The sequence below is a fragment of the Pholcus phalangioides genome, unplaced genomic scaffold, assembly GCF_987345545.1.
Source record: "Pholcus phalangioides strain wild (caught in Gottingen) unplaced genomic scaffold, Ppha-v1.0 ptg000024l_1, whole genome shotgun sequence".
In the NCBI taxonomy this organism is placed as follows: Eukaryota; Metazoa; Arthropoda; class Arachnida; order Araneae; family Pholcidae; genus Pholcus; species Pholcus phalangioides.
This window is the reverse complement of record NW_028301616.1, coordinates 23,224,682-23,240,020: the sequence shown is the minus strand read 5'-3', so window position 1 is coordinate 23,240,020 and position 15,339 is coordinate 23,224,682. Positions and strand designations below refer to the sequence as shown.

The 15,339-nt window shown below is 37.5% G+C and overlaps 1 protein-coding gene and 1 non-coding gene across 9 annotated transcripts in view; one reads left to right on the top strand and one right to left on the bottom strand.

Annotated features, from left to right (window-relative positions):
• LOC149069012 (poly(rC)-binding protein 3-like) overlaps positions 1-15,339 on the bottom strand; it is a 111,977-nt gene that overhangs the window by 26,120 nt on the left and 70,518 nt on the right. For all 8 annotated transcript variants that reach the window (XM_089251200.1, XM_089251195.1, XM_089251201.1 and 5 more), the window contains exons 3-5: positions 5,581-5,604; positions 2,595-2,627; positions 41-157 (exon numbers count right to left, since the gene is read on the bottom strand). In XM_089251200.1, coding sequence (XP_089107326.1) covers positions 41-157; positions 2,595-2,627; positions 5,581-5,604 — 174 coding nt within the window. The remainder of the gene's footprint in view (positions 1-40; positions 158-2,594; positions 2,628-5,580; positions 5,605-15,339) is intronic.
• Positions 6,309-6,382, top strand: TRNAT-GGU (transfer RNA threonine (anticodon GGU)). The gene has a single exon. It is a non-coding gene; the product is annotated as a tRNA-Thr (tRNA).

Genomic DNA, 15,339 nt, shown 5'->3' with positions numbered 1-15,339 from the left:
CAAGGTTTCACTGTCTGTTAAATGATCAACCAGCATTTACCTCTTCAAACTTTTGAGCAATGAGAGTGAATGCTTTCAATATCGCCTCTGTGGAACCAGTGACAGTTATGATTCGCTCTGGACAGGAGCCATCTGATATATTGATCTTTGCCCCACTCTGCAAATGAAAACACACGAACGATTGAATACAGCAGCAATATTTTATTACTAAAATGGGAATGGGAAAATGAAAGTAGTACAACCAACCATCATGGCCGATTATTGTCTGGAAATAAATTTTTCTCCTTGATATTTCCTTTGGTGATAAGGAAATCATCATTACAGAAAACTTTTAAGCATTTTAAACTACTGCTTTAAGCATTTCAATTTTGATAAAAATTTCAATACTAATTTGATGATTACGAAGATCTTATAAATGATAAAATTTTGAATGTTAAGATACCGATATATCTCATACATCAACCTGCTATTAAATTTTTTCAGATTTGCTTAGGTCATGGATAAAGAAACTCAAAATCCATAAGCTAAACAGGTCCATTTCAGAATTTCATCGAGATATAATTTAGCTGATGCATGGCCTGCTATAACATCCCTTGACAAAAAATGGCCACACAAGCTGAAAAATTTGTGCACTCCTTACGTAAATATTACATTCATTATTCCTTTCAAACCCTGTACCCACAAATATGAGAGCTGCTTTAGATACTCTTTTTTTTTTAATCTTAGAGAGTTCAGTCCTGACTTCAAGGATTATGGTTTCTTATGGTTGAGGCCAGGACCAAACTACCTGAGGTTAATAAAAAGATATCTCCAGTGAGAAAAAGCAATCCCATGTTTGTGAGGACTGAGTCTGAAAGGGTTAAGCATAATTTTTTTTTAGATGAAAAAATTTCACTTCATTATTATGAGATGGATACACACTTCAATTTGCCAAATGCACAATGGTGAATATTCCATAACCAGCACACATTTCATTCAGTTGCAATGTTTTAGTGCTTTGAACTATAAATAATTTTTGGTATACATGGTGATTATAATTAAAGTTCACATACTCTGAGTAGTTTCTCAAAAACTCCTTATCTGCAAACATTGAAATTGTTAGAATATCTTAATAAGACCATGGGAGAGATACATTTATGAAATAAAACAATTGTCCAATTTTTGACCACCAGGTGAAAAGGTGATGCTTTTTATTGCACCATTTTCTTTTTTCCATGGACCATATAGCGTATATACCAAGTTTCAATGGAATATGTCTACCAGAACAGGCACTACATAGGTCAGAGTAGTGTCAGTATACTGAAACTACTCAGACCTATGTAGCACCCATTCTGGTAGACGTATTCCATTGAAACTTGGTATATACACTATATGGACCATGGGAAAATGTGAAATGAAATAAAAAGTGCCAATTTTTTACGTGGCAATTAAAAATCAAACCCGTTTTTTAAATTCATTTTGATGATGATTTGTTGGGGCCAGTTGCACAGATTTAGAGGAGTAGGAGTAGTGTTGCTAAGGGTATCGTCACAAGGAAAAGGAAGCTTGCTAATGTGGTTCGGATATTAAAAATTATTAAAGTAGTAGAGAAGCTGTGTCCAATTATTGTCTGGTGAGTTTAATGAGCTCCCTCTCAAAAATTTTAGAAATTATCAAAAGGCAATTAATGAAGTGGATAGATGAGATTAATGTATCGTCAGATAATCAGAATGGGTTTGAGAAGGGGAAGTCATGTGTAACTGCCCTCCTTTGCTGCTATGAGCATGTGACTAAGGCTTTGGGAAAAAGCAAAAAGGTAGATGCGTTTTACCTGTAATGTGATTTCCAGAAGGCATTTGAGTAGGTCCAACATGGTAAACGTTTGAAGCGTTTACACGAGATTTTGGGATTGGGGACAATTTGCTGAATTGAACAGAATCATGGTTAAGAGATAGATCACAATGGGTTATAGTGAACAGGGAATTCTCTGATTGGACAGGAGTCACAAGTGGAGTTCAAGTCCTCCCCATACTTTTTATCGATAAACTGCTTTGACAAGGGGACACCAGTATCGAGTGGTAAGAGACAATTATAGGTTGTGGTGTCACAGGGAATTTTTCTCTAATAGGGTTGTTAATAAATGAAATAGCTTACCCCTGGTTGGTGATAAATTCTAACACAATTGACACGTTTAAAAAGAAATATGATAAAAATGGTGGGGTAAATCGAGAAGTTATTCATTCTTAGATAAGACAACCATAAATATTTTTTATGGGCATTGCATAGTATTTTATCATGTATATATAGTATTTAGTTTTTATGATTGCAATTTTTAATTGGGTTGCTGCATTTTAGAAATATATGGCATCCATATTCGTTATGGAAATCTTTTTCTCAGCCACCTTAATGGGCATTTTCCCTTTTGTGTGGCCTTGTAATTGTATTTCATAAATTCCTCTCCCATGGTCTCATTAAGGTATTTTAAAGTTTTGGCTGTATTCTCGGATAAGCAGTTTTTGAGAAAAATTACTCAGAGCATGGGAACTTAAATTATAATCACCCTGAATGTATATATAAAAAAACTAACCCAAAATATATCCCAAATAAGAGCTTACCTGCTCTCTAAATTTCTTTACCGTATCTCCTTTCTGAAAACAGGAAAAACTACAAGTTTAAAAAACTTATTTTTTTTTTTCATCATAAAATTTAAATGGTAAACGAGAAAGTTTAAAACATGGTACATTTTCAAAAATATAAATTAAAAATAGCACATACCATTAAAGAAGAATATATACTATTGTTTTTTAAAGAAACATTATCTTGGAAATAATGGAGGTGTATTATGTTTGTAAGTTTGGCTGAATAGGATAGACTTTATCTCCCTTTATTACAAATCTTAATTCATAAATTTCTAGTAAATGTAATTTCCAAAACAAAACAAAATTTAATAAAATACAGGTAGCCACGGCTTATGGCTGGTGTTTGATTTCCATATCATTCATACTGCGAAAGTTAAAAACACAATATACAGGCTGTCCGCTATTATCATTGCCCAGTAGCCAATTCAGAGGTTCTTAACCTTAAATAGCTACAACCCGCAATTAAAAACACCATCTATTGTACAACCCGTGGATTTGTTTGGTTTTCGAAAATAATAAAACCAATGGCATTTATAATAGTACTGTAAGCACAATTGTACAACCTTTTCGCACATTTGTACATCTTGGAAGCTCTTGCGATCCATAGGTTAAGAACCCCTGAGCTAATTAACAGACTGTCTTCTATATAGGAGTAACTTCCAATCCCCAAAAAGTTATAATATGGTGTCACAGATGGAAGCTCTGTCACATTTTGGAAGTTTTTCAAGTAAAAAAAAATTATAGCATTTCTGAAAATTTTATGAAATTTAAATTTTTATACAGTACCTGGGTCATGTGAGCAGTAATCCTCCAAGTCAGTGGTTCTCAACATTTTTTTACATACACAAAGCCGTTTCTGGTATATAATTTCTATGGTGGCCCATTGGCGAACGCCCCTTTACCTTAAGATTATAGTGTTATTTTGCAGGTAAAAAAGTAAACCCCCCCCCCTCTTCAGAAGAAAAAAAAAATCTTAAAGCCCCCTCGAGAAAATTCTGCGTATGGCTATAAGAAATAGAAATGAAAGAATAGAAAGGCATAGAAATTATATACCAGAAACGGCTCCATATGCCACCATAGGCTTATTTTTTATTTATTCATCAAAGCTACTGATTTATTATTATTAAAAATATTTACAATTATTATTTTTCAAATTGTGGTTTTTCCTGGAGCAGCTGCAGAGCCTCTGGGTTAGCGCACACCAAGGGCTTCACGAATCCCCCACCAGTTGACAACTGCTACTCTAAGTCACCACCGAGTTGAAAATGTTTCTGTGTGTGTGTTTACAGTTTTTATAGAGAGTTTATAAAAAGGCATATGAAAATTTCTATATGCTAACTGATATATTTTTTGTGAGAGGGCATTTTCCCAGGCAAACACATCAGGAAAAAATAGATCTTTTCTGTATATTACGCCAAGGTGAACTCTGAAAGAAAAGTCATCAGGTCTCTACTGGGAATCAAACCCATATCATCTTGCAAACTGGTCAAGTCTACTACCATATACATTACTGGAGACATGACTTTGCCTTCTTTATGTCATGTCTCTAGTGGTATATATGGTAGCACACTGGTCTGGTTTGCAAGAGAACCTGGGTTCGATTCCTGGCTGAGACTAGATGACTTTGCTTTCTGAGTTCACCTCTCCATAATATTCAGAAAAGGTCCATTTCCTTAATATAATTTTCTTTAGATTCCATTGAATGACATCAAGAGTAGTTTAGGTGTTCCTAATGAATAAATTCAATTAATCATAATTTCCGACCTCTAAAATGATTTTTTTTTGTTCAAAATTAACTATATCTCCATAAATTTCGGTAGCAAAAGTTTCTTTTGCTGATTTAAGTTAGTGCATAGAAGTTTTTTTACTAGATATAATTTATAAGAACCAGGGCAGGGCTGGAACTAATGGGGGGGGGGAGGCAAATGCTCTGGGTGGCAGAATTTAGGGGGGGGGAATGGCAATTTTAGAGGGAAACAAAGAAAACCATCATAAAATTGTTGAATTTTAAAGTTGTTGGGGGGGGGGGGCAAAATCATGTTTGTTCGGGACGGCAAAAATCCTAGTTATGACCCTGACCACAGAACGACATAAAAATTTAAATTTCATACATTTTCAGAAAGAATTTTTTTCTTATTCACCTGGCTTTTAAGATGATGTGTGGCAATATCTGAAACATTTTCTGTCATTAGAAGTTTGTCTAAGACTGACTTCGTAATAAATTGACTTATGAATGAGATGAGATCTCTGAGAACATATTATTATGAGATCTCTGAGAACATATCCCACTCAGTGACACTACACATATTAACACATCTTTAACTGTATACATACACCTCATAAACATTCCTCTAAAAAATTTCTAACAATGCGGTGCATGCCCCAACAAGTTTGTGTGTGTGTATGTGTGGCCCTAATGTATGTATTTATGTGGACGGAATCATGTATGGTTTCTGTTCTAAAGCTCGCATCTGTCCTCAACACTAGAAAGTGGCAGATGCCCGAATTTCGTGTTACCTAAGCATCTTGTTGAAGGTCTGCTCTCTGAGGAAAGACTTTTTCAAACAGACAGAGTGACTACCCATAGCCGGGGCTTGACAAATCTAGGCATCAACGCTAAAGAATCCACGCATGATTCTTTCTCGAAAATAATAGTCCTGGATGTTTTTTTATTTTGGACTTTCCGTGTGTTAAAAGATGCACTTTCATGAAATCAGAAAAATTTGTGTACTCCTCACTCCAATTTAGCAATCACATAGGGAAAATCTTAAGTGCCAATACAGATTTTCTAGCCACAAATGGCAACCTGATGCCTGTCAAGCTCTGACCTATAGTGTTATTGTAGGTGTTTTATCAGAAAAACTCATTGGTTGTAATAAGACTAATTTTCAGGATAATATCAAAACCAGTTCTTAACTTTTTTTTATACTTAAAAATCACAAATTGACTTAAAGAAACTCACCTTCCCAATGATACTTCCAACTTCCTGAAAGACGGAAAAAAAAAATTATTTAAATAAATAAATTGCCAGAATTTCTACAGCAACAAAACCATTAATCATTTCTTGAGCCTGAACAAATCATTAAAAAAAAGACACTAATTAAGAATTTTCCATCTACTTTCTTCATGAAAAAAAATTAGGCCATATAAGAATTTCCTTACAGAAGAAAAAGGGGGGAAAAAAATAATAAATTGAATTACAGAATTTCAAATCAAGTTACATATAAAAAATGGATTAACCAAGGTACAAAAAATACAAAACTATTTAGACAGTGAAGTAGAGCTAAGCATGAGTATAATGCATTGCAGAGCATAATGTGAGGTTTGGGTAAAGGTTGTTTTTTTTATTTGGTAATTAGAAGGTATTTTACTATTATTTGGTTATATTGCCTTACCAGCAGTAAAGACCAAGACCTTGGAAGGGAAACAAGCAGGCATTTGGAACCCCCCCCCCCCAATGTCTTGGATCAAATATTTTTAGAGATAGATGGCTTTTTTCTCAGCCCAAGATATCAAGGGAACATTTTATTTTCTAGTAAGTCATCTTGATGACTTTTCTTTCCGAGTTCAAAGCCATCTATCTCTCTAAACCGTCCCACCTGGGGGCCAATTCCTGAAGTCAAGAGACTACTAATGTCTCTACTTCAGTGCCTCATGCCACAGTGCGGGAAATAAGGAAGGCAGGGTCGTGTCTCCAGTGGTGTAGATGGTAGCATGCTTGCCCGGTATGCAAGAGGGCCTGGGTTCAAGTCCCGGCGGAGACAAGATGACTTTTCTTTCCGAGTTCACCTCAGCATAATATCCAGAAAATAAGATGTTTCCCAAATAGGTTTAGTTTGTTAGTTAATACAGAGCTTGACAAATCAAGGAAAAAAAATCTGGGCTCGAATTAAATATTTTAGGAGACAAGCATATTTCTTTGGCCAGAGTTAGTAATCATACATAGAAAATTTTAGGTGTTAATACCAATTTTTTAGTCATCCTGGTGACCTGGTGCCTGGATTTGTCAAGCCTTGGGTTAACATACTCTTATGTTTAAATTTAGAGGATAAAATTATGCAGGGACCACAAAAATGCCTTGTTTATCGATGTGTAAATCAAACCTGACTTGTATAGAGTATATATGAATTGCATGAATAATTTTTTTTTTTGTGTGCATTCTTTCTTTCACTAGTTCATGCATTTTGCCTGTCTGGAAATTGGAATCCATGAGGAGGTTCCGACCGGGGGGGGGGTGAATTACTCCTCCAAGACCTGAAAATAAGTTATAAATCAGGCCTTGTAGCTCCTAAATGGGGCCTGAGGCCCTCCAAAAATTCTTGGCACAAGATCCCACTCTGGAAGGGGGGGGGGCATACAAAGGAAGCCATCATGACTTCCAGCATGTTTTCTGCAATCATCGTGAGGGCTTGGGTTCAGTCCATGCACCCAGTAAGGGTGGGCAAATTGTTTTTCCAACTTTGAAAGGGGAATGTGAGCCAGTCATGCTAATTTCTTCAACAAGAAAAAAACGGCCTCTCTATGTAGAGCAGACACAGGCCCCCCCCCTCCCCCCAAAAGAAAAACTTCTAGCATTGGCTACTTTCAGTTTGGAAGATAGATAGCAGAGCACATCTCGAAATGTGGCACGCACACTTCAGTATCATTATTATATTAATAGCCCATACATATTTACACATTTTTCTGGCTACCCCCCCCCCCCCCCCAACTCCATAGAAATTATTCAGAGGAATGCTGTTGTACAATAAGACTTGTAGTTTAATCACGTGATAAAATATTTCACATTGAAAGAAAACGTCATACAAACAAAAGATGGAAACGGGATTTTCTGGGATAGCCTAAGGTGAACATATGACCATTTTTCTCGTATTCTTCGCAGTTTCCGACTTTATTAAAATAACAATGTCCCGTTTTTTCCGTATTTTTAAAGAAGCCTACTTTGAGTTTATCCTTCACTATAAAATCAGGGATTAAAATTATTTTGAAACTTATAAAAGAAAATTATGATTATAAATATGGATATTGCATCTCATATTTGTCATAATTACTGTTTTGTTGCAGAATTAATTTTAATCAGATTTTTTGAAGCGCTTCATTTCTCTCCATTCGTTATTTTTCGTTGATTTTAGTAATAATTGGCATCTTTGCGTATTTTTTGCATCATATTTAGTGACTGAGAAAGTATGGTCCGTCTGGGATTGCAAGGACCGCTGAGCAGTGCCTGTTTCTCGCATGGGCAAACGGGACCCGTATCCGAGCCCTCAAATTTTCGGAGCCCATTCGGATGCCAAAAAATTCTTCTTTCAATATTTTAATTTTTTAACAAAAATATTAATTTATATTTTCAATTGTAGGTCGTGTGGGGAAAGGGGGCATGATCCTCTCTTACAGCGTACGCCTCTGCCTCAAAGAATGCTATATATGGGGGAGGGGAGCCAAAAAGGCGTATTTACCTAGGACCCGAATATATGAGGAACAGGCCCCGCTCAAGAGCATTCTATTCGAGAATTTTTCTTTCAAGCGAAGCATAATTTGTGGATTTTTCTATAAAAAAAAGCTGGTTTCCAACCGGGATTATTTTAATAAGGCTAAAAAATCGAAAGCATTGGCACCTTCGGAACCTGCTTCGATAATGTGTCATTGTAGCGGACCGACGAAACTTATTCACGGAGAGTGTGTTCCCACAAAGTTTAATACATATGGTGACTTTTCCAACAAACATAAATGGTGTCTGGCATCCTTACTGACTGCTTTAGTTCCACTACAGCATCGAAGATGTCATATTTTTAATCTTAATAAAGAGTATTCTAATGGGTCTCATTTGGTCAACCCTTCATAGGCGGAGATAGACTTGGAAGTCTGGGGGGGGGGCACAATGATGATGTCAATTCATATATACACATATACATTAAATCGGCTCGCTCCACTTTTGACGCTGGTGAGGGCGTATCTCTGCCCATGCAACCCTTATACACCCAGTGGCCAAAAAATTAGGGCTTCCTGCTACTCACCATTAATATCATGTGTGAGACCTTCTCTGTATTTGATGACAGCAGGGACTCTACAAGTTGCTGAAACCGTTGAGGAGGAATATTAGGCCATACTAATGAAATGGCAGCTCTTAATTCATTCGAATTAGAAGGTGCTGTTTTGGAGCTTTTAAGAGACCTTTCAACCTCGTCCCTCAAATGCACTATTGGGTTGAAATTGGGTGACTGAGGGAGCCATAGAAGTAATTGAAACTCCGAATCATGTTCCTCAAACCAATCTGAGATAATTCCAGCCCCGTGGGAGGATGCATTCATGGCCCCCACAAGGGGTGGGCTGACAAGGCTCCGGCCCTAGGGGATTTTAGTCATTTTTTTTGTTTTTTCACGCTACAAATTCATCATAAAGGGGGCCCTGTGAAAGTCTGGTCGAGGGGCCCGTAAAAGATCCCAGCCTAGGGGCCCTTCTTCAGGATGTGGGGGCCTTCACTTGGTCAAAAATCACTTAGTCTGGAGGCCCATCATGCTCTTAAGACTGCCCTGCCACATCGTTGCTGACCACGTGCACCCGTTTATGGCCATAATGTTTCCTGGTGATGATGGCTATTTCCAGCAATGCAATGCATCCCCATGGTTGCATTGCATTGCTGGAAATAGCCATGATGGGCCTCCAGACCAAGTGATTTTTCTGAGGTCCAACATAACAAATTCTTAAAAAATTCAACCATTTCTCATTTTTGAGGCCCCTCTTCCCTTGAGGTGCCCGGGCGGGCCCACGCGTTAAGACGATACTGCGATGTGGAGGTAGGCGTTGGCATTGACGGATGTTTTTAATGGAAATTAGGGACCAAGGGTATACCACGAAAATGCTCCCCAGACCGTGATTCCGCCACCACCCGCTTGAACAGTTGTCATGTGGCACGCCAGATCCATAGCTTCATGTTGCTTGCGCCACACACGGACCCTGCCATCAACGTCATAGAGAAGAAATCTTTACTCGTTAGACCAGACACCCTTCTCCTATTGGCCAAATGTCCGATTTCGGCGTTATCTAGCTCACAAAAGCCGTTTTCTTCGGTTTTGCAGCGAAATCAAAGGGACTTGTTTGTCGCCAGCAATTATAACCAATTCTTATCAAGATCTGCCTTGTAGAGCGTACGGATATACTTTGCGATAATCCTGAGTTGTATTGCACTGCAATTTGTAAGGTTGTAGATCTGTTGCTGCACACGATACGTGCCAATGGTCTGGCACGTCTTTTGTTCACAAGCGATTTCCGCCCATTATTCCACTCGAAGTTTTTGGCTCAGCTGCCATTCTTTGAAGAATCGAGATACTGTTGTCCGAGAAAAGCTAAGAAAATTAGCGGCTTCGGAGATACTGGAACTGCTCCTTCTGGTACCCACAATCACACCGCGTTCAAAGTCACCCAAATCTCATTTCCCCCCATGAACAGGCAAATTTCAACGTTAACTGGTGCTTCTGACGAGCATTGCATTAGCAAATCCCGTTTATTACGGCAGCGCACGTGCTGCGCGGACGAGTCGAATTTTGAGTGAGGGGTGTTCCTAATTTTTTGACCACTGAGTGTATATAAACATTGTCTATTTAAAGATAAATTCTCCTCAATGCGTTTTATGTCAATTTTTACCAGATAAATATGGAATAAAAAACTGCCTAAAGATATTTATTTCAGATGCACGGAAAAGCATCTAAAAAAAAAGGATGCAACGCATGGTTTTCCCCCTAGAAATATATTAGAAAAAAAAAGGATAATAACTAAATCCCAGCGGGAAGTCCGGGATCTAGAGGAGCTCGTGATCGAATATAGCTATTTTCAGAATCCTTTCAGATATTCGAATGAATCCGAGGGGGGGAAAAAAAGGTGATTCGAATTTTTCAGGAGCACCCAAACGACTACTACACTGGAAATCAATAAAACATATCTGAATATCCCTTCCTGCTCCATAAAATCGATATAAGAATGGCGAATCCAGAGAGGTAGGGAGAGGGAACTAGAATATATGATGGAGGATAAATAATGGAGGGGGAAAAAAAATTGAGAAAGAGGCGGAGGAGAGCAATCTTTCCGGCAATCTGAAAACCACCCTTCTCCCATTGCAGCACATAGTTAGCAGGGGCCACTCCGTCGACCTGAACCACTCAGACAAAAGGCACCTGGAGATTATTTCGCGAGAGCAGGAAAATTAAAAAAAAAAGAAAAAGAAAAATCCAACTATTCAATGGCGGATGAATACGTCAGAACAGGACAGACAACTCTCTCAACAACTCCTCACAGTCCATCTTTTCCTATACTTTCCACACACACACATACACAGAGAAACGCTTTAATACAGTTCTTTTGTGGGGAGGATTCATTCCACCTACTGTGCCACCATCGGCTGACTTGAGAGAATCGGCCACACTAACAATGAGTGTGGCGCGAGGGGAGGTGGGGTGAATAGGAAGGTGGGTGGCTCTCATTATTCAAACACCAGCATCAGCAGAAACGTTGCCATGACGACCGGAAATTTCGGAGAAGACCACCGAGAGGAGAAATGTGTTGACACAATAGGAAGAGAGAGAATCTTGCTTTTACAATTCATCGGAAGAGTAAAATCATCTTGATGTAGATCGATGGTGTGTCTGTCGCTCCCGTCTCGACACGGCAACGGTCCAGGGACCGAGAAAAGGCGAAAGAGGGAAAAACAGACCGGTTTAAAATGAAGGTTTTAAAATAAATAAGATACGAGCAACCACACGCAGATACACAAAACTGCCTTGTTCACACGAACTCATCAGAAAACGACAACCACAACTTAGTACCGCACTGTTACTCTGTTGGCAAACCTAATATCATACCGGGGTAAATCTCAGAACATCCACAAAAACACAAGAACTCGAAAAAAAAAATGTTCAGTAAACACAAAATCGGTTATAGCAACACTCAAGAAACGGCAAAATTTGGCCGTTATAATCAAGGTATCATTGAAACCGAGGTGGATTTTATCTATTTATATATATAATTGATTTTCTGTGTGTGTGTGTGTTCTCTATACAAATCTACAATTTTAGATCGATCGTCGCCAAATTTACATATATACCAAACGGGGCCTGACTTGAACGATAGGCTACTTTAAAAGGCTTGTCAGATGCGGGCAAATGGGCGAAAAACTATCAGGCAACAATAGTTTCTGGGCCTCAAAAATCACTTTCGGAATGTTTACTTTGGCTACCGTGGTTCCCTAGCAATGCGTTTCAGACATGCATATGCCTTTATAATGGTTTGCCACATTTTCGATCCTCTCAGTAACTGAAGAAAACCCGGGCAGCACCGGGTATTATAGCTAGTGGAATATAATCAGATGCTACTATGAAGTGGTTATTTTAATCCAATGACAGATTGTGAAGGGTCCCCGTCACACTTCAAGTGTGAACTTGTATCCGGCGCATGGGTCCTGAGTTCTCAAACATTATAGAAATAGTAGCTAATGATTTTTTTTTTAATTCGGAGATCTCGCACGTATACAACTGGTTTCACAAAGTATGCCACGAGATTTCCATAATACCTATAGAAATCGTTGGCCTTCCAAAATTGAACTTCCCCTAATATTTTCGATAGTTTTACGCCTATGCCTACTGGGCGAGGTCTTGTATTCAGAGATATAGAAAGTATCTTAAAATCTGAATTCGATAATAAGAAACGGCAAGATATTTATGACCCTGAAGCATTCCTTGGGAGTAGGTTTCAGAATGAAATCCAGAAAGAGAATGAACCAAAAAGACAATCAATGTATGGATTAAACAAAGTTAAGGATCTCGATCCCACAGGAGCGATACTTGCAATGGATACTGAAGACCAAGGAAAAACTGATCGATAAGAATGTCTTATAATAGGGCCATAGAGCCAGAAATTTCTTTCGGAGGGGAAGGGTAACTAATGTTTTGGGGGGGGGGGGGAACTAAAGTAAAACTACAATAGACTTGAGGCCGGTATTACACTGTAAAAGTTTGATAAAATTTCGTTTATAGAACTTGAAAAACGCAACCGATAGGCGGATCAGATAAGTTCATTCAAATGTAACAGATGCGCTTATTGGTTAGATTTTTCAAGCTTTATAAAATAATTTTTATCAAACTTTTATAGTGTAATACCAGCCTTAAACATGTTAATCCATAAAAATCAGTTATTTTCTAATATTTCGGGGGTGCGGACTCCCTAGTCCTCCCCTTTCGCTACGCCTGTGTCTTATAGGGACTCTGCCAATGTTTATCCAAAGCACAATGGAACTGACCAGTAACAACGATCCTGCTTTTCTAGCCAAAAATTACCATTGGAAAAGGCAGACAAAAATTTCATCAACGTATTGAGCTTAAATACTAAGAAATTCCTGGAAAGACTCAGCAAAAACGAAAACAAAACTGCTGAAAAATGTGTCGTTATATCCGAGGTAGTTAAAAGCGAGAATCATCAACATTATTCACAAAAGAGTCGGCTATGACCATCCCTTATTGACGCTATAGCCGAGGTCATTAGACTATAACATGTAATTCACACGGATCGAGACAACATGGATGGCACTGCATATAACGGCAGCCGCTGCATTCATTCTGCTCAATTTTTCTCAATACCCCCTGTAAGATAAAATAGTAAGGAGCACAATCCAACCATGTAAAACTTGCTCATTAGAAGGTACAGATGCCCTCTAACATATTTAAATAGTAAAAAAAAAAAAAATGTCACTGAATAACATACATGCTCAACATAAGGCCCCTCGAACTTGATGTTGACATTCAATTCAATTAATAAAAATGTTAATAAGGTAAAACCTTACACAGAGTCATTTGAAAACGAAGTCTACAGTTTACACGATTTCCATCAAAAATAACCATGGTTTCGGACCTACCATTAATAATGGTTTCAACTGCCGATGTGTCAACACGTGCCTGATAGCTACCTTAAAGTCGAACGAAAATTGGTTCCATAGAGAATGATGCTTGTTACTTCAAATCGTCATTACCCTATTCAAAATAGAAAGATCCACTTTTCAGGTGGCCCTCGCTCTTTAAAAGGTTGATTATATGTTATGTATCTTATTATTTTTAAATTCTTACGAGATAATCATCTGTTTTCTAAGAACGGCCAAAGCATAAGTGGGGATAGACTTGAAGGGCTGGTGGGGATGATGAAGTCAGTACATAAATATACATAAATGTTTATATCAGATCAGTCAGCATCATTGACGCCTGGGGGGGGGGGGGGCTATGACCCGTCGTATCTCCAACCATGAGGCAAAAATAAGAAAACCGAAACCTCCGAGAATAATCCTGGCTTATTTTATAAATTTATATGATTTATTACAGATATGTGCATACTAATTTATCAATGTAATTTACGATTTGCACGTCAGCTGATGACAAAAAATGCCAGATTTGTCCAAAAAAAAACCATAAATTAGGTATCCAAAAGCATTTATAAACGATTAGTGGGTGTTTTTGATAAAAACTATATAATGGAACACAATCCATCAAATTTTCTTCATAGAAATGGTGTATATACTCTCATCCGGAGATTCACTGAAAGAAAGCCCGTTTTCGTTATTCTGTAGCCTTTTTCTTAATGAAACGACACGGTCCCTTTATCCACACATTCGAGTAAATAAAAACAGAATCGTTGAAATTTTTCGTGACAATGAAGACGCGAACGAAATAGAAATAAAATAATTGAGGCGGGCTTTGTATAATATTTTATCATGTATATAATACTGTTTATATCCTAGTTTTTGTAATTGCTTTTTTATTAGGGTTGCTGTAATTTTTAAGTATATGACATCCATATTTGTTATGGGCAACTTTTCCTCAGCCACCTCGTTGGGCATTTTGCCTGTTGTGGTGTATTTGTATTTAATTCACACACACGCGCGCGATTTTTTTACAGCAAATTTTAACCCTTTAATGCATTGCTCTGCATACGTGCAAAGGGTTCGTTACACGTCTATCACTGCAGCCAGTTTGAAGATAAAAATTCAGAATCGCCTTTGCACATATAAATAAGGTGATTTCATATTCTTTTCCATTTTATATTTTGAATTAGCTGATTGATGTCCCAATCAACGACAACTCTTTTGCTTGTTGCTGAGCACGTGTGGCTGTGATTTCGCTAATTCGTTAAAATGTTTTGTAACTTTTGCATTTCTTTCAAACCATTAAGTTTACAACTCTAATTTTTTCCTTACTTTTGTTTGAATCACAAAGAAAGTAGTTATAAATTAAGAAAGTAATATTACTTCAATATTAAATTTTAAGCTTATTTTGTGTGCAATTTTTGAGGCTTTGCACGTCTTCAATAAAGCTCTTTATAAGCAGTACCATGAAAAACAATTATCAGCTGGAAAAAAATATTGAGCATTTAAGGGTTTAAAATGATTTGTGGAAAGAAACCAAAAATATCATTACGTATTAAACGGGTTTTTTTTTGAAAAATCAACAGCTTGATGATTCAAGGTACATAACCAATGATGAATAAGATGAAAGACACCGGCAAAGTTGAATGAAATCCAATGAAAGGCTGAAAGATGTGTGATAGTCGAGATATTAGATCATTCACGAAAATGCTTGATTACGTTTCAAATTGAAGCGAAATTCGGTGGGAATGAAGTGATTTATGAGACTGAAAAATACCTATTATGGTTATAAGGATTTATAATTTTGAAAAAAATTTTAGTAGAATTTTT